This window comes from Physella acuta, unplaced genomic scaffold (genome assembly GCF_028476545.2).
Source record: "Physella acuta isolate Inbredline_101_S28 unplaced genomic scaffold, ASM2847654v3 ptg000332l, whole genome shotgun sequence".
Lineage (NCBI taxonomy): Eukaryota > Metazoa > Mollusca > Gastropoda > Physidae > Physella > Physella acuta.
The window spans coordinates 6,308-30,219 of NW_026731851.1; the positions used below are offsets into that span (position 1 = coordinate 6,308).

Here is a 23,912-nt window from a genome sequence, read left to right on the forward strand (position 1 = left end):
AAAAACAACTGAAATCTTATATTTTAAAAGAAGATTGCATTAAATTGAGATTACATGTATTTCAAAAATATGCATATTGCTATATTCAGTAAATGGGAATGGATGTAATATCACAGCCATAATTATCAAATGATTATAAAATACTGACAATTTATAATGACAGTTTGGTTATAAATATTGTAAACTTATTAACACATTAAGTTTACCAAGGCATTAAGTTTGTATGTGCCTATAGTATTAGTGTTACAAAACAACAATATTATGCTCTACCAGGAGTAAAACAAACCACCTATTAGGCCTTCGAAATTTAAGATAGAAACAGGCCTGAGAGGATGATTTGTTAACCTTGGCACACTCTGTAAAAGTCTATTAAAACCCCATGTGTGAAACCCACTAGGCGAAACATGTGGACAGTTGAATCTAAACACTGTCACAAACTAGAGGGTAAAAAGGGTAAATGCTTGGTTGACTAGACATCAAGATTGTCAATTGTTCAGGCACCCATTCTATTTGGCAAAATGTTATATAAACCTAAACAACAATAATTCTGAACCATGTTGCATGTTTTTTTTACAACAGTAGATAGTACATTCTTAATTATTTTCAGTTCATAAGTACATGTATTATTAACATGCATAAATAAAATTCAGGTAAATGTTTAATTAATTACATCTGACAACATACATTTTTAATGATTAGTGTTCTAATACCAGTAGTAGAAAACAGTAAAGACATGTTGAACACAAAGCCACATGTGCCGACTTATTTGAAAGTGGACAGTATTGAATAGCTTTAAACTACTTTAACCTCAACCATATACTATATCTAGCATGTAGATGAAAAAATAACAAGCAACTAAAATACAAAAAGCATTACATGAAAATGGTTTCTATCTATAACCATAAAATTTAAACTGAAAAAGAAAATCTGTTTGAATTATAAAATGATAACAATTTGAGCAAAAAAATAAATTAGGGCAGAAATTAAGATTTTGTACAAGAATCTTTTGTACAGAAACCTTGCGCCCGATTTAGTTTCATGGTGTTCAGCAGTTTTGGCAATTGTTCATTTAATGCCTTGTTTATGGTATCAAGATAACAAGCACTAAAAAATGAACAATATTTGCTTAGAGGTTTAAACATTTCTAGGGGATTGTTTTTAAAAAATTCAATATAAGTCTCAGGTTTTGGCAGATCAAATTTACTCACCTCATTGTTTAGTAACAAATTTTGGAAGACATTATATTTAACAGGATCTTCTATAATATTTAACATTAATTCATCATTACTGAATAAATAACTTTTGTTTTTCTCATATACTTTAATAAAGGCATCTATGGTGAGGGCATGCAAGCGAACTAAAGAGGCATGCTGACGCACATAGGCAATCTTATTTTCAACTTGGTTTTCAATGATCTGGTTTAGATCCTCTAGCAGTGTCATTTCTTCCTCCAGAAACAGCTTGGCCAGTGGGTGGTCAGTGCGAGTGTTTGACCAGAAGGATCCTACGTACACCCTCGGAGGCTCCACAGAGTGTATAAGGGGGCCCAAGCTCCAGAACAAAGCCCCATACACTTTCATTAGCTCCTGCTGAGAAACTGTGTCGGCTTTGTTTAACAGCAGTCTGACTTTACCATCATGGCCTTTAAGCTGCAAAAAAAAAATTTCCTTAAATAAATTTGAACCTATTTTAAAACATGAAGTACTTTAATACACCTCTAAGTTAGACTTAATAGCAAACAAAATTAGCTTTGAAAGCTTTTTTAAAGCAAAAAGTTAATTATGTAGCATCAAGCTATCAACATAATTTTAAATGAATGTACACAAGTAGGAAAGTGCTGTTTTTTTTTAAATTTCCTACAGTGGTTTGTTTAAAATACTGTACTCAGAATCGTTAAGCAAAAAAGGTTATTAAGTGTAGGTCTAATTTTTAGCCAGGCATATTAAAAAAAAAGTTTGTAATTTGTTTTGGTTAAAAAAAAGAAAACTCATCCAAGTTTACCATATTAAAAATCCCCTCCAGCTCAGAGCCTACTTCCAACTTGGTGGGATCAAACACCAAATAGATGATGCTGGCTCTTTGAATAAACCACTCAGTCACTTCATTGAATGGGTAGCCCCTCTCTTGCTGTTTTTTATTCTCCAGGATGCCAGGAGTGTCCACTAATGTCACTAGTTCAAGCAATGGCGATTGAAGCTCAACACCTTTTAATCGCTCTAGAAAATGCTTTCCAAAATATTACAAAATATTATTACACAAATATATCAGAGTGCTAATTTTGAGTATAATGTGTAAGTAAATCTCACTATTTTTATTTTTAAAACAAAAACAATTCCTAATATATTAAGTCCCTTTTTAATTATAAAAAAAACATCAGCAAAAAAAATAAAGTTAAAAGCAAACAATACAAGTTTTAAATACAAACATACCAGGCCCAATCTTTCAAGGGAAGCAAAAGATAATCTTTGATCTGTGATGAGTTGCATACCCTTTATAGTTCTATATTGTGGACCATTTTGTATTATAAAAAAGTCACTAGTAGTTGGCTCAGCACCTAAATAGTTGTAAGACAAAGTTCAATAACTAAAATACTACACTTATTAACCTTGATTGTTGGTTATTTTATTTTAGATGTTTAATTAATCCATTATTTTTCTTCAAACTTTTACCTGTATGAAGTTTTTGAGGAGAGTTTTCTAAACCTAGCAAGTAGTTAATGAGGGATGTTTTTCCAGTGCTCCATGGCCCAATGAGTAAAATCAGAGGCTTAGCCTTTATTTCTGCACCTACAAAAAATACATATTATCATTCCTGATTTAGTTTAAATTCCTCCATTTCTAATTGTTGTCCCACTTAGACCATAAGTAACTTCACTAAACAGATATTAATTTTTAAACAATTATTGGTAAGCAAAAGAATAAAATTAACAAAAGTTACACACCCAATAAAGAGTCTTTATTAAGGTCACTGAACCTGTATGCGTCCTCAAGAGGCTGAATGGTAGATTCATAAATCTTAAGTAGTTCATTGAGAGTTCGATTGGCAATTTCTGTAAAATAGAAAAAAAAACTTGCTACAATTATGTTGATTTAAGTCAACTCAGCTCTGACGAGTAGATTGAGTCACATTAAGGAAAGTAAAGGCTACTGGACATAGTGCTGACCAGACCATCCCTTCATATACTGTGGTCAAGATACTGTTAAACTTGACCTCATCTGCCCTATAGATCATCGGGTTCAGAAGAGAACTTTACTATGCTGATTAACATTTTTATTAAATATTCCAATTTATGTAGGCTAAAGAAATAATTTGCAAATAAATTCATTTCAATCAAGGCATCTCATAAATTATAAACTAGCTCTTCTACCATTATCATTGTTTATAACACACTGTTATAACTCTAGTAGGAACTTTTAAAAAAACACTTACCTTGCGCATTTAGCTGTGAATTCATGTAAGACTGCTTTTTAAGCTTAAGTGTGTCATGAATATGCTTCCGAGATTTTTCAGATTTACTGATTTCATTCTGTTGCTCTTGGTTTGAGGTGTAATGCTGATCAATGGTTTGTTCTGTATTATGGACATCATTTTGATGTATAGAATCTTCAGCTGTAAAATGAAATGGAGATAGCAGTAAATGTAATAAATATAATTATGGGTCAACTATGAGGTAAAAGCATTAAAATGAAAGTAAATATTAGTATTAGTAAATTAAAGTAAAATCTCTTAATAACTATAGCTAAACTAGTCTTCATTTATGAACTATAGATCTAGTATTATTATAGAATAATAGTAAAAATTTAAAATAGATTAGTATGAAAATTAGGTAATCTATCATTTTGGGTAAGTAAAATTGCCCGCGGCTATTAATGTACGAAAACGTTACCTCAAGGCTGTAATAGAAGTATATTGTGATATGTTTGTGTCAAATATTATAGATAAATGAATAATATTATTTAGCCATTGATTTAGGTTTATTATTATATATCAATATAGGCCAGAAGTTAACTTTAAACAGCAGTGTCTGCAAGCAAGATTTGCTATACTATACAAACTCAGCAGCCATTTGAAAAATAGAGTGACTTCCGCCTGATTCTCGCGCTATAAGTCTATAAAAATAAAACTTTAACAATATGGCTGCTATAGTAAATGAGCATGGTTGCATCTGTTGGAAACATCGCTGGTGTTCATTTATTACTGAAAAGTTTTAATTCAATTGTTTAAAAACAGGTACATAAATGTAAATGAAACAAGGAAACATTTTTGTATTTTTCAAAACATAAATCCTACTCAAAATGTGAAATAATTATTAAAATGTAAGGAGTCACCTGTTTTTCACATTACTAGTCGCGGGCGATTTTACGTACCTAAAACGATAGATTACCGAAAATTATCTCCCTTTGTTCTAAGCTACATACATACTACATAGAACTAGTCTACTATCTAGATCCTATTTTTACCATTAGATTGTTTGACGCTTTGAATATTTTCTGAAGAGCAGCAAGCAATGCAGAATATAGCAGAAACAATGATTATGTTAGCTATCGAAAAAACACCGCATACGTTTTTCTTGGAAATGGAAGCAGCCATTTTCGAGACTTACACTTTACTTAAAGCTAGATTTATATTTTTAGATTTATTTCTAAACTCTAAATACCAAAAACCATGATGATTCAAATTATAAACGCAGTGGATCCCAAACATTTTTCACCAGTCTACTCGACTGTTCTTTTTTTTTTTTTTTTGGTGTGCGTGCAGTGTTTCTTCCAGATTTTTTTCTTCATGTGGCTCTTGATATTATTTTTTTGGGGGGAGGGGGTGGGCGGGGGAACACCGAACACTGGTAAAAGGGGTCGTCCATAAATGACGTCACACTCGTAGGGGGGAGGGGGGTCCGTAATTTTGTGACGGTGTGTGATGAGGGTAGGGGGGGGGGGTCAGATGGTATGACGTCACACTTTTGCATTATAAAAAAGCAATGTTAGAAAACGAATGTTAGACGTTATTTCGCGTTTTAGAAAACTGTTTTAATAAATTGTAATAGGAATTGATTAAAATACTCTATTTTGACAGAGTTCAGACACAATTTTAGAAAAATATCGATGTTAAAACAAAAAATTCAACTGCAATTTTGAGGGAGGTTGTAGGCTGAGGTGTGACGTCCTATTAGGGGGGGGGGGGTCTGGCTTTTTGTGACGACGTGTGACGGAGGGGAGGGGGGAGGTAAAAATCGTCAAAAAAGCGCGATATAAATTCTGTAATATATTGAGAATTGTGAAGTCAAGGGAACTCTCTCTTCTTGTATTAGTCTTATATTTATAATGTTGTTATTGAGTGATGTCCCTTGTATTATGTCTTGTGACTTCCTGTTCCGTCATGGTGGCTGAGGCTGTATAAACTATATACAATCAACATGGTTTCTATCGTCAGTGTGTCCTAATAAAATAGCCAATCTACGACAAATTCCAATTGGTCCTGGGGGAATGGGCGGTAGACTTTCATCGGAAGAAACTCTGTGTATGAGTTTGCAAAGAACAGTTCTTTACAAAACAAACAACTAAAATCCAACCAAATATGAAATCAAAAGACATAGTGGTAACCCGTTTTATGAGTCACTAATTCATGAAACACAGGCTCAGCGCTTTAACTAAAGGACAGGGTGGTGTGGGGTTTGGTTAGGGCTTATGGTTCCTAGTTGGGTGGTTTGAGATATGAAGCTCGGTGATGTGGGGGATTGATTCACTCCTTGTGTTTTGTGTCATGTATGTCTGTAGTGGGGTGATTGTGATGTGTAGGGGGAAGTCACTTCAGAGGAGGAGGGGGGGGGGCAGACACTAGATTAAGTAAACATTTTCTATATACATTTTTTTTCTATTTTTCCGGGGATGGAGCGCTGGGTGTGCACCGGGTGGGAGCATTGCCCACACAAGAGATACCGGAATAAAACTCTGATCTCAAATGGCATGTAGGGCGAAATAGAATGGGTATTTATGTATGGATCGTGGAGTGGATTTGTGGCAGATCTTGTAACTCGAGATCGATTTTGACCCACTTCAAATGCATGTCTTCTTGTGCCTAATGTTACTGTTTATTAATAACCACTTTAGATTAAAGTAACATTTAGAACCATTAATTTGTTAGAACCTTTTATTAACAAAAAAAAACAAAAAAAAAAAACCAAGAGACTTTTGTATAAGCAGAAATCATATCAAAACGTGGCCGACGGCTTTTCGTCATTCGGGTAAAGCTGTCTCGTTGGACTGCATCTTGATAGAAATTGTCTCACGCATATTATCGACCGATGTTGGCTAAATTAAGCAAGTTTGATTTTTTTTAAAAATATTTTCAGTACATTAATTTTTTTTATAATAATGGTTTTAAAAATTTCCTTTATTATAATTTTTTTTTTACAGCGCACAAAGGCGTAGCAACTGATGACGGCGTTCAGGGCGAACTTCCAATTTAAATGAGATTTGTATCTTGACCGATCCATTCTCTTTCTTAGAAAAAATAAAACAACACAAAGTATTATTCCGTAATAGCACACTTGAACGCGTCTGTAATATATTGAGCTTTGTGAATTCAAGGGAACTCACTCTTCTTGTATTAGTCTTATATTTATAATGTTTTTGAGTGATGTCCCTTGCATGTCATCTTCCGATTGTTGATGCAGAATAAAGACAAGGTGCATATTAAATGGCTTCATCGTCTATTGTGTTATAATAGGACCACAATCCATTACATTGGCGACGAGGATAAATCAATCCACTAAAAAGAGCACATGCTTACTTAAGAAGAAGCTTGCTAGAGCATAATTGGCTAAGTATTTGTAGGATAATGGCGCCGTATGGCCAGATAAAAGAATTTAATTCGAATGATGAAACCATTCATGATTATCTAGATAGGTTAAGCTTTTACCTTGAAGCTAACGACGTGACGATAGAAGCCAAAAAGAGAGCTGTTTTGTTAACAGTCATAGGGCCTCAACAATTTAGGCTATTAAAGGACTTATGCGCACCAGCTAGTCCAGCTACCAAGAGCTTTAACGAGCTGAGCAAACTGCTAACAGACCACCATGCGCCTGCACAACCAAAGTTCCTGTATAGAGCCAGATTTGACGGTAGGACTCGTCAACCAAACGAATCAATATCAGAATATGTTGCTGCTTTACGTATTCTAAGTGAATTCTGTGAATTCGGTGACACGCTGTCCGACAGACTATGTGAAAAGTTTGTGACAGGTGTAAACAGCCCTGATGTTCAAAGAAAGTTGCTTCTCGAGTCAGATCTCACATTGGAAAAAGCAATACTACTTGCAACTTCATTCCAGCAGTCATCCGATGCGGCCAGATCGCTGGCGCCTTCAGGGATCCATGCAGTAGACAGCAGGTTAGTCAACAAACACCAACCCCATCAGAGCAAATCAACTTATGCTAAACAGCCTGCAAGTTCAAATCCTAGATCTAAATCTAGTAATAATTATCAAAAATGTCATCGATGCAACGGTCCCCATGCATCTCATCAATGCAAAATCAAGCCAGCAACTTGTTATAAGTGCAGTAAGCAAGGTCACATTGCCAAGGCCTGCTTTGCAAAGTCTTCGTCTGTTGCTAGATCTAGCCAGTCAGGACAGTACCGCAACCAAAGGCAGCACTATGTTAACTGTCACCAAGACAACCTAACCCAACCAATGAACCACTCTACCAGTGAAAATGCTCAAACTGATTCGCAGCCGGAGTTCAACCTGTTCTCTGTGAAATCAACCAGTCATGCTCCCATCAACGTACTAATTTGTGTCAACGGTAAGAGCATCATCTTCCAACTTGACACGGGAGCATCTCTAACCGTCATCACAAAGAAGGACTTTGACGCTGTCACAGGAGGATCAGTGCCTCTTAAAACATGTCACAAGTGCCTAACAACATACACAGGTGACAATGTTCCGGTGATAGGAGAGTGTATGGTTCATGTAAGCTATAATGGTCAAAGTGTTAAACTTCCTCTTCTTGTGGTTGAAGGAAATGGACCACCATTACTAGGTAGGAACTGGTTAGTTGGGGGAATATATTTTCAGTGAACAAAGCAAGAGAATCTAGTTTTACTTCAATAGATAAAGTTATATCTGAAAATGAAGGTGTCTTTGGTAGTTCAGGATTACTAAATGATAGGACAATGAAGATAAGCATTAAAGACACAAATCCAAGATACTGCAAAGCTAGAGTTCCACCTTATGCAATGAGGGATAAAATTGAAAATGAGCTAAGTAGATTGGAATCTAATGGCATCATAAAGAAGGTAGACTATTCCGATTGGGCAACTCCCATTGTGCCAGTGTTAAAGATGGATGGTTCTGTAAGAATTTGTGGAGACTATAAAGCTACACTGAATAAGCAAATAGAGCTAAATAGGTACCCTATTCCTAACATTGAAGAAATTTCTTTGAAGTTGGCAAGAGGAGACAAATTCAATGAATTAGACTTTAGTCATGCTTACACTCAACTAGAACTGCATCCAGATTCAAAAGTCTATACGACAATAAACACACATAAAGGACTCTACCAATATGAAAGACTATGTTTTGGTATATCATCTAGTCCTGGAATTTTCCAGGCTGTCATGGACAGTATTTTTCAGGACATTTCAAAAGTTTGTGTTTACTTTGACAATGTATACATAACTAGTAAGAATGACACTGAACATCTTAAAACACTTGATAAAGTCTTGAAAATAGTTGGTGAAAAGGGTTTAAAGATAAACAAAGATAAATGTCAATTCATGCTGACAGATATTAGTTTTCTGGGTTATAGTTTGAGCAGGCAGGGTCTCAGACCTCAACCTGAGAAAACAAAAGCCATTAAAGAAGCACCCAAACCTGAAAATACCCAACAGCTAAGAGCTTTTTTGGGCTTGATAAATTACTATGCGAAGTTCATAGGGAATCTGATAAACTATCACCACTGTACAAGCTGCTGCAGAAAAATGCAACTTGGCACTGGGGTAAACAACAAGATGCTGCTTTTAATGCAGCAAAAGAAGCTTTGTCTTCTGATACCTTGCTAAATCACTATGACCCAGGGAAAAGACTTATCTTAACATGTGATGCTTCAATAGATGGTGTAGGAGCAGTTTTATCCCACATAGATGAAAATGGTGACAGACCCATTGCTTTTGCCAGTAGATCTTTGAACCAGGCTGAGAAAAATTATTCTCAGTTAGATAGGGAAGGCTTAGGCATCAATTTGGTGTTAAGAAATTTCACAAGTTTCTGTTTGGTAGGGAGTTCACCATCTTTACAGATCATAAGCCATTGCTGGGTTTGTTTGGGGAAAACAAACCCCTGTCTGAGCATGCCTCACCAAGGGTTCAAAGGTGGGCTATCACACTAGCCACATACAATTATGAATTGAGATACAAACATGGATCTGAGAATAGTGCAGATGCTCTTAGTCGTTTACCTTTAAAAAACCAAAGCCTTAGTTATGTACCAGAAGATGTATTTGTTCTTTTCACTATCATGGATAACTCCAATATAAATGTGAATGATGTTAAGAGAGAAACACAAAAAGATGAGTGCTTGATAAAAGTATATGAGTACTGTAAGAATGGTTGGCCTGAAGAGTCAGTGAATGATGATTTAAGCCATGGAAACGTATCCATATAGATTTTGCGGGACCCTTCATGAACAAAATGTTCTTAATTGTTATTGATTCACATTCTAAGTGGTTAGAAGTTAAAATCATGAACACAATCACTGCAAGTGATACGATTATAGAACTTAAGGAAATATTTTCAACTCATGGATTACCTGATCAAATTGTTTCAGATAATGGGCCTAGTTTCACTGCTCATGAGTTTAAACTGTTTTGTGTAGAAAATGGTATTGAGCATATAACCACATCACCCTATCACCCTGCTGGGAATGGTTTGGCTGAAAGAGCGGTAGGCATATTCAAAACCGCTATGGTAAAAATGGGTACCGGTAACAAATTTTCTCTCAGGGAAAGAGTAAACAGGTTCTTAGCCAAATACCGCACAACTCCTCATATAACAGGTGTTGCACCATGCGAATTGCTGTGTGGTAGGAAAATTAAAACTCACCTTGACCTACTACATCCAACTGTTCAAAGTTCTGTTTCCCAACATCAACATACACAAAAATTAAATCATGACAAAACATCCATTGAGAGAGAATTTGGGGTTAATGATAATGTGTATCTGAGAAATTATGGGAGAGGGGAAAAATGGATACCAGGTCAAATTGTTCAATGTACAGGACCTGTGTCTTATAAAGTAAAAACAAATAATGGACTTATTGTCCGTAGACATGCAGACCAGTTAAAAATAACTTGTGCAGATAATAAGTGTGAATCTGTCAATCCCACCAGATTTGACCAGTTCACACCAACTCAGTTTGTTCCACAACCAAGTTCTGTTGATATGAGTGAACCAAGTACTCTGGAGTCAGAAAATGTAAATTCTGGAATTAATGATTTAGATCCTGGACTTCCTGAGCTAGAGAGTCCAGATGGTCAGAATCTTGAGTCACCAAATCAACAGCCACTGAGAAGGTCAAACAGGACAATCAAAGTCCCAGAGAAGTTAGACCTTTGATCTTAAAGGTTAAGAGGACTTTGACATCATTGTTTTGTATTTTAATTATGTTACGTGTAGCATATTTTGCATTTGTTTGTAAGGATGAAATCTACCAAATGATTCAAATCATATAATGTTCATGTTGCAATATATTTGGTGATTTTAAGATACTATCATTTATTCTCTTGAAAGCTATGTTATTATTTACTAAGGGTAAAGGGATGTAATATATTGAGCTTTGTGAATTCAAGGGAACTCACTCTTCTTGTATTAGTCTTATATTTATGTTTTTGAGTGATGTCCCTTGCATGTCATCTTCCGGTTGTTGATGCAGAATAAAGACAAGGTGCATATTAAATGGGTCATCGTCTATTGTGTTATAATAGGACCACAATCCATTACAGCGTCAAATCGTGGCCGGACAGATCCTGCAATGTCAGCATAATTTAAACACTTTAAATCATACCTGTTTCTAGAGTTTCTTTGTTGTGCTGCAACTTGATAGAAATTGTCTTGTGTCCTACTACATCAGCAGCTCTGTCAAATCCCTGGCTGGACAGATCCTGCAACTAACAGAAAAATAACAGAAACTATAATATGTCAGCATAACTTAAACACTTTAAATCATACCTGACTGTTTCTAGAGCTGTCTCGTTGGGCTGCATGCAACTTGATAGAAATTGTCTTGTGTCCTACTACTTCAGCAGCTCTGTCAAATTCCATGCTGGACAGATCCTGCAACTAACAGAAAAATAACAGAAACTATAATGTCAGCATAACTTAAACACTTTAAATCATACCTGACTGTTTCTAGAGCTGTCTCGTTGGGCTGCAACTTGATAGAAATTGTCTTGTGTCCTACTACATCAGCAGCTCTGTCAAATTCCTGGCTGGACAGATCCTGCAACTAACAGAAAATTAACAGAAACTATAATATGTCAGCATAACTTAAACACTTTAAATAATACCTGACTGTTTCTAGAGCTGTCTCGTTGGGCTGCAACTTGATAGAAATTGTCTTGTGTCCTACTACATCAGCAGCTCTGTCAAATCCCTGGCTGGACAGATCCTGCAACTAACAGAAAAATAACAGAAACTATAATATGTCAGCATAACTTAAACACTTTAAATCATACCTGTTTCTAGAGCTGTCTCGTTGGGCTGCATGCAACTTGATAGAAATTGTCTTGTGTCCTACTACATCAGCAGCGCTGTCAAATCCCTGGCTGGACAGATCCTGCAACTAACAGAAAAATAACAGAAACTATAATATGTCAGCATAACTTAAACACTTTAAATAATACCTGACTGTTTCTAGAGCTGTCTCGTTGGGCTGCAACTTGATAGAAATTGTCTTGTGTCCTACTACATCAGCAGCTCTGTCAAATCCCTGGCTGGACAGATCCTGCAACTAACAGAAAAATAACAGAAACTATAATATGTCAGCATAACTTAAACACTTTAAATCATACCTGACTGTTTCTAGAGCTGTCTCGTTGGGCTGCAACTTGATAGAAATTGTCTTGTGTCCTACTACATCAGCAGCTCTGTCAAATCCCTGGCTGGACAGATCCTGCAACTAACAGAAAATTAACAGAAACTATAATATGTCAGCATAACTTAAACACTTTGCATCATACCTGACTATTTCTAGAGCTGTCTCGTTGGGCTGCAACTTGATAGAAATTGTCTTGTGTCCTACTACATCAGCAGCTCTGTCAAATCCCTGGCTGGACAGATCCTGCAACTAACAGAAAAATAACAGAAACTATAATATGTCAGCATAACTTAAACACTTTAAATCATACCTGTTTCTAGAGCTGTCTCGTTGGGCTGCATGCAACTTGATAGAAATTGTCTTGTGTCCTACTACATCAGCAGCGCTGTCAAATCCCTGGCTGGACAGATCCTGCAACTAACAGAAAATTAACAGAAACTATAATATGTCAGCATAACTTAAACACTTTAAATAATACCTGACTGTTTCTAGAGCTGTCTCGTTGGGCTGCAACTTGATAGAAATTGTCTTGTGTCCTACTACATCAGCAGCTCTGTCAAATCCCTGGCTGGACAGATCCTGCAACTAACAGAAAATTAACAGAAACTATAATATGTCAGCATAACTTAAACACTTTAAATTATACCTGTTTCTAGAGCTGTCTCGTTGGGCTGCAACTTGATAGAAATTGTCTTGTGTCCTACTACATCAGCAGCTCTGTCAAATCCCTGGCTGGACAGATCCTGCAACTAACAGAAAAATAAAAAAAACTATAATATGTCAGCATAACTTAAACACTTTAAATCATACCTGACTATTTCTAGAGCTGTCTCGTTGGGCTGCAACTTGATAGAAATTGTCTTGTGTCCTACTACATCAGCAGCTCTGTCAAATCCCTGGCTGGACAGATCCTGCAACTAACAGAAAAATAACAGAAACTATAATATGTCAGCATAACTTAAACACTTTAAATCATACCTGTTTCTAGAGCTGTCTCGTTGGGCTGCATGCAACTTGATAGAAATTGTCTTGTGTCCTACTACATCAGCAGCGCTGTCAAATCCCTGGCTGGACAGATCCTGCAACTAACAGAAAATTAACAGAAACTATAATATGTCAGCATAACTTAAACACTTTAAATTATACCTGTTTCTAGAGCTGTCTCGTTGGGCTGCAACTTGATAGAAATTGTCTTGTGTCCTACTACATCAGCAGCTCTGTCAAATCCCTGGCTGGACAGATCCTGCAACTAACAGAAAAATAACAGAAACTATAATCTGTCAGCATAACTTAAACACTTTGCATCATACCTGACTGTTTCTAGAGCTGTCTAGTTTGGCTGCAACTTGATTGAAATTGTCTTGTGTCCTACTACATCAGCAGCGCTGTCAAATCCCTGGCTGGACAGATCCTGCAACTAACAGAAAAATAAAAAAAACTATAATATGTCAGCATAACTTAAACACTTTAAATCATACCTGACTATTTCTAGAGCTGTCTTGTTGGGCTGCAACTTGATAGAAATTGTCTTGTGTCCTACTACATCAGCAGCTCTGTCAAATCTTGGGCTGGTCAGATCCTGCAACTAACAGAAAAATAAAAGAAACTATAATATGTCAGCATAACTTAAACACTTTGCATCATACCTGACTGATTCTAGAGCTGTCTAGTTTGGCTGCAACTTGATTGAAATTGTCTTGTGTCCTACTACATCAGCAGCGCTGTCAAATCCCTGGCTGGACAGATCCTGCAACTAACAGAAAAATCAAAAAAACTATAATATGTCAGCATAACTTAAACACTTTAAATCATACCTGACTATTTCTAGAGCTGTCTCGTTGGGCTGCAACTTGATAGAAATTGTCTTGTGTCCTACTACATCAGCAGCTCTGTCAAATCCCTGGCTGGACAGATCCTGCAACTAACAGAAAAATAACAGAAACTATAATATGTCAGCATAACTTAAACACTTTAAATCATACCTGACTGTTTCTAGAGCTGTCTCGTTGGGCTGCAACTTGATAGAAATTGTCTTGTGTCCTACTACATCAGCAGCTATGTCAAGTCCCTGGCTGGACAGATCCTGCAACTAACAGAAAAATAACAGAAACTATAATATGTCAGCATAACTTAAACACTTTAAATCATACCTGACTGTTTCTAGAGCTGTCTCGTTGGGCTGCATGCAACTTGATAGAAATTGTCTTGTGTCCTACTACATCAGCAGCTCTGTCAAATATTGGGCTGGTCAGATCCTGCAACTAACAGAAAAATAACAGAAACTATAATATGTCAGCATAACTTAAACACTTTGCATCATACCTGACTGTTTCTAGAGCTGTCTAGTTTGGCTGCAACTTGATTGAAATTGTCTTGTGTCCTACTACATCAGCAGCGCTGTCAAATCCCTGGCTGGACAGATCCTGCAACTAACAGAAAAATCAAAAAAACTATAATATGTCAGCATAACTTAAACACTTTAAATCATACCTGACTATTTCTAGAGCTGTCTTGTTGGGCTGCAACTTGATAGAAATTGTCTTGTGTCCTACTACATCAGCAGCTCTGTCAAATCTTGGGCTGGTCAGATCCTGCAACTAACAGAAAAATAAAAGAAACTATAATATGTCAGCATAACTTAAACACTTTGCATCATACCTGACTGATTCTAGAGCTGTCTAGTTTGGCTGCAACTTGATTGAAATTGTCTTGTGTCCTACTACATCAGCAGCGCTGTCAAATCCCTGGCTGGACAGATCCTGCAACTAACAGAAAAATCAAAAAAACTATAATATGTCAGCATAACTTAAACACTTTAAATCATACCTGACTATTTCTAGAGCTGTCTCGTTGGGCTGCAACTTGATAGAAATTGTCTTGTGTCCTACTACATCAGCAGCTCTGTCAAATCCCTGGCTGGACAGATCCTGCAACTAACAGAAAAATAACAGAAACTATAATATGTCAGCATAACTTAAACACTTTAAATCATACCTGACTGTTTCTAGAGCTGTCTCGTTGGGCTGCAACTTGATAGAAATTGTCTTGTGTCCTACTACATCAGCAGCTATGTCAAGTCCCTGGCTGGACAGATCCTGCAACTAACAGAAAAATAACAGAAACTATAATATGTCAGCATAACTTAAACACTTTAAATCATACCTGACTGTTTCTAGAGCTGTCTAGTTTGGCTGCAACTTGATAGAAATTGTCTTGTGTCCTACTACATCAGCAGCTCTGTCAAATATTGGGCTGGTCAGATCCTGCAACTAACAGAAAAATAACAGAAACTATAATATGTCAGCATAACTTAAACACTTTAAATCATACCTGTTTCTAGAGCTGTCTCGTTGGGCTGCATGCAACTTGATAGAAATTGTCTTGTGTCCTACTACATCAGCAGCTCTGTCAAATCCCTGGCTGGACAGATCCTGCAACTAACAGAAAAATAACAGAAACTATAATATGTCAGCATAACTTAAACACTTTAAATTATACCTGTTTCTAGAGCTGTCTCGTTGGGCTGCAACTTGATAGAAATTGTCTTGTGTCCTACTACATCAGCAGCTCTGTCAAATCCCTGGCTGGACAGATCCTGCAACTAACAGAAAAATAACAGAAACTATAATATGTCAGCATAACTTAAACACTTTGCATCATACCTGACTGTTTCTAGAGCTGTCTCGTTGGGCTGCAACTTGATAGAAATTGTCTTGTGTCCTACTACATCAGCAGCTCTGTCAAATCCCTGGCTGGACAGATCCTGCAACTAACAGAAAAATAACAGAAACTATAATATGTCAGCATAACTTAAACACTTTGCATCATACCTGACTGTTTCTAGAGCTGTCTAGTTTGGCTGCAACTTGATTGAAATTGTCGTGTGTCCTACTACATCAGCAGCTCTGTCAAATCCCTGGCTGGACAGATCCTGCAACTAACAGAAAAATAACAGAAACTATAATATGTCAGCATAACTTAAACACTTTAAATCATACCTGACTGTTTCTAGAGCTGTCTCGTTGGGCTGCAACTTGATAGAAATTGTCTTGTGTCCTACTACATCAGCAGCTCTGTCAAATCCCTGGCTGGACAGATCCTGCAACTAACAGAAAATTAACAGAAACTATAATATGTCAGCATAACTTAAACACTTTAAATAATACCTGACTGTTTCTAGAGCTGTCTCGTTGGGCTGCAACTTGATAGAAATTGTCTTGTGTCCTACTACATCAGCAGCGCTGTCAAATCCCTGGCTGGACAGATCCTGCAACTAACAGAAAATTAACAGAAACTATAATAATTAATAATATGTCAGCATAACTTAAACACTTTAAATCATACCTGACTGTTTCTAGAGCTGTCTCGTTGGGCTGCAACTTGATAGAAATTGTCTTGTGTCCTACTACATCAGCAGCTCTGTCAAATCCCTGGCTGGACAGATCCTGCAACTAACAGAAAAATAACAGAAACTATATGTCAGCATAACTTAAACACTTTGCATCATACCTGACTGTTTCTAGAGCTGTCCCGTTGGGCTGCAATTTGATAGAAATTGTCTTGTGTCCTACTACATCAGCAGCTCTGTCAAATCGTATGCTTGTCAGATCCTTCAGCTAAATAAAAAGCGTCATGTTTTGGTTTAAAACTGCAAAAAATTAAGCATCATGTTTTTATAAAACGTTAGGAAACCTTTGTAATTGGTCACTTTAATCCGTCTACTTTTGCCTATTTTTCCTGTTTAGTAATAACCATTGTAAGATACTCTCTGTAGAATAAAATAATTGGTTCTTAACAAAAATTTAAAAAAAATTTAAAAAAAAATTAAATTAAAAACAGATAAAAGACGAACAGAACATACAATTGTAACCATAACTAAACATTTTAGATAATACCTGACTGTTTTTTTTTAGTCTTTCGGCTGCAACTTGATAGAAATTGTCTTGGGTCCTAATACATCAGCAGCGCTGTCAAATCTTGGCCAGATCTTTCAGCTAAATGCGCGGGCGGCAGAGAGAACGTGACATGTGTTGGTTTAAAATTTAAAAATAAATAAATTATGCATCGTTTTATTATAGAAACGTTAAAAAACCTTTAGTATTTGCCACTTTATGTCGTGAACAATAAATTATATACTGGTGCTTACTGTTGCTGTTTATTAATAACTGTAAAATTTAAACAAGAATGATATCTTAAGAAAAGAAATAAACCGGGAGTGATCTCCCCTAAACTTTCTCGAATATTCTTATATAAAACAACAGGGGATGGGAACTCGGGATATAGATTAGATCTAGTTATGATTTTTAATCCATTTTAAATACTTAAACTTTTTAAAATAGAATAGAATCTCATAGAAAAAAGTATTGCGCACCAAGCGAACGCCGAATAAAGATGTTCATAATGGTGCGCAATATTATTAGTACTTTATAAATTTAGATGCGTTTTTGAGAAATCGGAAATAGCGTAAATTAGTACTTCCCGTCAACGAAAATTACTCAAAGTTTGACAGAAGGTAGAGAATTAGATCTTTTATTTACATGTGAAATTTCATTTATCTATCTGAAATAGTACTCAAGTTATAGGCTTTTGAAAAATTCAAAGTAGAAAAAGTACCACTTCCGGTTATCGGAAATCGCTCAAAAGTTGATACGGATCTACGATTTTGATAAAATACTTATATATGATATTTCATCAACCTAGCTGTAACGGTACTCAAGTTATCGTGTTTACACACACACACACACACACAGACAGACACACACGCAGACACACAGACATACGGACAAGATTGCAAAATTATGTTTTTCCGTATCAGTGAGGTGTAAAACGTCGAGATTTGTAAAAATCTCGATTTTTTTTTTTGCACGATTACAAGACTTTCTCTATACTACGTATATACGAGAAAGTATACAAGTAATTAAAAAAAGTCTAGTGACAATTTTAGCGCAATTTCCTTGTGTTATCTAAAAATAGCTCTGTCGTAGCGTAAATCAAGAGCAGGGTTAGTAAAACCATTGGTTAGTTTTTAAAACGTTTTTTTTTAATTTTTTTTCAGTATTTTACATGTTTTATTTACAATAGAGTAACATGACTAAAAACCATTGCGCGCCCAGCTACCGAACGTGACGTCGCAGCCATTGAACGTGATGGCGCAGCTATTGAACGTGATGACGCGTGTGGTGTGGTTGCATAAAATGCCTACTAATTCGGTCCAAATTTTAATTAATTAAAAAAAAATTTGGTGACCAAACGAAAGGAAATTTTTGAAAACTTTCTTCTGCAATATTGTTCTAAATTATGGCAGGAATCGATTGGTACATGTTTCAAGTCGCTAAGTGGTCTGGTTGCCGAGATATGGGCCAAAAACTGCATTTTTTCGAGGTTTTTTGGCTTTTCCGGGAAATCCATGAAAGAAACCCGAAATTTTTATAGCCTATGTTCATCCTCGTAACTTGCTTAACATAATTGCTTTTGGAACTAGTCCTCGATATTGCTTCGTTGAGGAGGAGATACGACTTAAAGCTGCGGACACACATCCATCCATCCATTCATCCATCCATCCATTCCCAGAAAAGACGAGTTAATGAACGCAATTCTCCAGAATGGAAATTGCGCTAAAAAACACAACAAGCGCCTATTCTGTGTAAGCACAACTGAACGCGTCAAATTTTAAAAATGTTACATTATGTACATTCCTAAAGCGTAGAGAGTAAAATACAAAATAAAAGCTCTTTAATAATAAGCTTTTAAAAGCATTAGCCATACATACATTCTCTTACTCGTATTATCGACCAATGCTGACTAAATAAAGCAAGTTTGATTTTTTACTTTCTCGTATACGAAGTGTAGAGAAAGTATTGTAATCGTGCAAAAAAAAAATAATCAAGATTTTTACAAATCTCGACGTTTTACACCTCCCTGAGTCGGAAAAACATAGTCATAGTTTTGCAATTTTGTCCGAATGTATGTGTGTGTATGTGTGTGTATTAAGTGTATGTGTGTCTGTGAATACGATAACTTGAGTACAATTACAGCTAAGTTGATGAAATTTCATGGTATTACATCGAATTTGTAGTTCTGCATCAACTTTTCAGCGATTTCCGATAACCGGAAGTTGAACATTCTACTTTCAATTATTCAAAAGACTATAACTTGAGTACTGTTTTAGATAGATAAATGAAATTTCATATGTAAGTAACAGATCTAATTCTCTGCTTTCTGTAAAATTTTGAGTAATTTCCATTTACCGGAAGTAGTAATTTACGCGATTTCCGATTACGCAAAAAACGAATATGAATTTATATAGTACTATTATTCCGCACTATTATACAGATATTGTTTGTCGTTCACATGGTGCGCAATTTTTTTTTCTGCGAGATTCTATTCTATTTACAAAAGTTTATGTAATTAAAAATGGATTAAAAATCATGTCTATATTCCGAGTTGCCATTCCCGTAGTGTTATTTAAGAATATTCGAGAAAGTTTAGGGGAGATCACTCCCGGTTTTTAAAAAAGTATTTTCAGTACATAATTTTTTTTTATATAATAATGGGTTTTAAAATTTCCTTTATTGATCACGGTGCTTAGTGCGAACTTCCAATTTAAATATATAAAAAACCACGCATATAATGCTAAGATTTAACGTAGAGCAATCCTACTAGATACTTTTCATGATACAACTTTTTATAGATTTAGCAAAAGCTTGATTCATAGTGTAGACAGGGTAAATATACGGAAACTTATTAAGCACAATGAAGCTCCATCATACGTTAATTTCATTTACGCAATAATTATAACAGTACTTAAAATGTCAATCAATAGGCTACTCAATAGCGAATTATCAGAAACATTTAACTTATTAAGGTACGTATTGCAGTGAGACAATGGTAATTGGCTAACTGGGTGACTGAATAATGTACCAACTACAGGAAACAAATGAACTAAAATAATACAACGGAAACAACAACTTGACGACTTAGATTTCGCAAATAAGCTCTGCCCTCCGAGTTTCTTCCAATCTACTGCCCCCCCCCCCCCCCACCGAACGAAATGGAATTTATATAGAAAATATATACTTTTAGCCGTGTCCGACCCCCCCACCCCCCGGAGAAAAAAGTCTGGAAGAAACACTGTCTGCCCTTTCGCACATAGTAAACAACAAATGCAGAAAAACGAAACGGCACCGACCAAGATGTTGAGATATGTAACCCGGTGCGGCACCTCGTGGTGTCACCCCCCCCCCCCCCTTAAATGTTGTCACCCGGTGCGGTCCACACACATACCCTCCTCCACCCCTCTGGTTACGATAGAAAGTTTTGAGAAATTCAATGTAGAATTCAAATGCATTGTGAAGACAAAATACCACATGATCTTTAGCAGAAACGGGAAGTTTGTTTTACTACAGAGACAAGAGAAGAGACAGTGGAGAGCGACAGTAGAGTAACCTAAATGTGGTGGATATGGGTGCACCACCAGAATGACTGTAAATCACCGCTATATAAAGCATGTGCTGTTGTAGAATCAACGGGGAAATAGGAATTGTGGGATGCTAAAAAAAAGTCATGGAGCAAATCGTTTGATTTGGGACGGTTAGACTGGATCGTCAGAGATGTAGCTTAAAAAAAGTTTGTTTTCTCCTTAAGGAGCCGAAAAAAAAAGAATCACTAAAGATTTGAGCGTGGTTCGTAGAAGGTGCGATTCAATTTGATTCATTTTTAGTCGTGTTTTAAAAAACAATTTCCAAAACTAATATAATAGTTTTGGATTAGTTGCACAAAACAACATCAGTCGTCGTGCTGTATGCCTACCGTGGTCGGAAGTTCTTCATCGTTTAGCAGGCCTGGTTAACGTAACTAAATCTTGTTATGAAATAAGCAATCAAACGCCCTTCTCTTCGGTACAGGTCACAAATGTTATAGTAAATTCGAACTCAAGACTCCCGGGTTAGCACTTTAGCTCACTACCGCTAGGCCACACCGTTCCAAAAAAAAAAGGTTTTATGTACTTTTAAATATACGAAGCCTGGTTATATTTATCGTCGGTCTTAAAATTTAGGCCAAACAGTATCGCCTTCTACTCCACCCACTCCGATCGTATGTTATTTTACTGGTACGACGACCATATTATTATTAGTATCCATGAAGTTTTGTGTATCTAAAACAATGGATCCAGGCAATATGAGTTGCAATTATTAAGTAAAAGTCTCTGATCTCACACTTTGAAGTTGAGAGAAACATTTAAACTACAAATAACTAGTCGCGTCATTTCTTAACAACAGTGGTTTCTTTTCTAAGTGTTAACAGATTGATCAAATCTCCGTTCGATTTACATTGGCGGAAAAGTGCACCCTTCCCCATCTTGGAAAATGTTAGTGAGCAGTTTTTTTATACTAGTCACTGTCTTTCAAATCTATTTCTTTTACGGTTACAAAATCTACTCCGCAATCCGGAGTAAATCCTTCCGATTTACGTTGGCAAAAAGCCCCCCCCCCCCCACATGCCCTCGTATCTCCTCAAAAAAATTTGAGGGTATTTGTTTTACTATTACACAATCAAGGCAGAAAGCCTTGCAGCATTTTATTTTCAATATTGCAGTTTAAAATGAGCATTCTAATTTTTTTCCTACCTCACTTGGCGCCCCGTTAGAGTTGGGGGAGGGGCGGTCGCCCCGACCCTAGCTAAGCCATCGCAAGCGCCGTATCGAATAGTAAGATCACATTGAAATCTAGATTATATAAATCTATATATATAATTCTCTTCTGGGAGCCGTTAGAAAACAAGCTGCAAGCGCCTCCTTGCAGTCCCCTCTCTTTCTCTCTATCACTATCACTACCACCCCCACCCCACCCCCACATTGTCTGGTGAGCTGTGGTCACGCTGTTTACATTTTACAATCATAGAGACGGGTTTGGTGACGGCTATTAGGGGCAGATAATTTAGTTTGAAACGATTTTAAACTTAGAGGAGGTAACTAAGAGGAGGCTGCTTTCACGTGGGGGGGGGGGGGGGGTAGTGTTTTTGAGCAAATATTTTCAGTGGCAGCATTGGTACTGTCGAATTCACAAATTATAAATGACTGAAAAGTAGAAAAAAAAACAACTAAATAGCGGCGTATGATACGCAGCGGGTCGGCCCGTATAATATAATACAATAGTAGGCTGTAAGGTTTAGAGACCTACATAACATTTCTTTTTTATGCGTATAACACATTTTATTATCTTAGGCAACACATGGAGTTATACCGTTGGCTATTAGTCTAATAAATAATTTCCTAATACAAAGCCTTGATTTTAAATACCTTTATTTAACTTGCTCAGTATGTTTGTGTGTGTGTGTGTGTGTGTCTGTGTGTGTGTGTGTGTCTGTGTGTGTGTGTGTGTGGCTCCGCAAATCTTGAAATCAAAATTTAACCCTTTCCATTGTTCGATTTAGCTGAAATTTGGCACATTGGAAGATCTTGTAAGATAATGCTACATTATCTAATTTTTAACTAGACACAATTAGAAATCATAACAATTTTAAAACGTCACTATATTCAATAATAAAAGGGGAGATAACAAGATACTTTTTAAAATAAAATACTAGCGATCACTTAAAACGAGAGCCGTCGATGGTGAAATCTATTCGGCTCACGAGTGGCGTAGCTAGGGGAGGGCGGGTGGGGCGACCTCCCCGGGCGCCGACCCTAAGTGGGCGCCAAAAGGTGTGACAAAGCATTAATTATTATGAGTCAAAGTTAAGAAAGCAAACGGCTACAAAGCTTTACACACTGATCTGGATCTGTTTTCCACATTATTTATTTAGCACCAAAAAATAAAACATCTTTACATGATATTGAATGGTACAAAGCGCCACAAACCTTTACAACTAAGGGGGGGGGGGCTTCTTTTCACCAAACTCGAATAACTATATAAATGGGCGGGAGGGAGGGGGGGGGGGCGCAAAATGGATAGTTTGCCACTGGCGCTGGAATGGGTCGCTACGCCTCTGGATCATGGTTGGCTTATTTCGACATTCGTCGTCTACGTACTAATTAGGGGCAGTTAACTCAATTTTAGTGATCACCAGCTACTGGGTTTATCAACTTCATTTCGAACGAATTACTAGAAAGTGGAAAGTAAATCTCAGATTTAAAAACAGTTTTTAAGGAAATAGGCTTTTATTATGTTCACAAATCACAAAACAAATAATGCACTAAAAAGTAAAAAAATAAATTAATTAATTTTGGGTGGTGTAGCCTTACTAATGCTAGATCTATATCTAAATGCTGATATGACCAAAAATAAAAGCCTGGGCGCTCAATTATGAAAATTAAACATATCTAGATCTATATCTTATAATATGTAGGTCCTATAGGCCTACAACGTAAACCTATCAATGAATTCCTTATGAAAGGGAATATATCCTCCGCAAGAAAGCGCCCAGTATTTTATTTTCAGTCACACCAACATATACAGTTATACAGATGTAGATTCTAGCCAGAGGCGTAGCTAGGGGAGGGCGGGGAGGGCGGCCGCCCCGGGCGCCGACCCTAGGGGGGCGCCAAAAGGGGTAGAAAAAAAAATTAAAAGCTCATTTTAAGATGCAGTTTTGAATTATAAACAGTCAAAGTAAAGAAATTTAACGGCTGAGAGCCTTTGCATACTGATTTAACTGTTTTCTACCTTGATTGTGAAACTGTAAAACGTATATCTTTAAGAAACAGTGACCGGAAAAACCGCTTTCCAGCTTTCCTAGATGGGGTGGGGGGGGGGCGCTTTTTCGAAGACTAAAATAGGAAAATTCACACCGGATTAAGGAATAAATAACCGATATCACTCAGA

At 36.5% G+C, this 23,912-nt stretch overlaps 1 protein-coding gene across 5 annotated transcripts; it reads right to left on the reverse strand.

Annotated features, from left to right (window-relative positions):
- Window positions 1-10: 10 nt before the first annotated feature.
- Window positions 11-12,813, reverse strand: LOC131940818 (sarcalumenin). 5 transcript variants are annotated; one of them, XM_059299668.1, is made up of 7 exons: window positions 12,737-12,813; window positions 3,430-3,609; window positions 2,942-3,049; window positions 2,670-2,786; window positions 2,430-2,554; window positions 2,002-2,226; window positions 11-1,649 (listed from the first exon to the last, which is right to left on the reverse strand). In XM_059299668.1, exons 2-7 carry the CDS (start codon window positions 3,452-3,454, stop codon window positions 984-986), a joined length of 1,266 nt encoding a protein of 421 aa, XP_059155651.1. In that variant the 5' UTR covers window positions 3,455-3,609; window positions 12,737-12,813; the 3' UTR covers window positions 11-983. The 5 variants fall into 5 exon arrangements, with proteins under 5 accessions (XP_059155651.1, XP_059155650.1, XP_059155649.1 ...); XM_059299667.1 differs by lacking the exon at window positions 12,737-12,813 and adding an exon at window positions 11,729-11,857; XM_059299666.1 differs by lacking the exon at window positions 12,737-12,813 and adding an exon at window positions 4,461-4,620.
- Window positions 12,814-23,912: the final 11,099 nt, after the last annotated feature.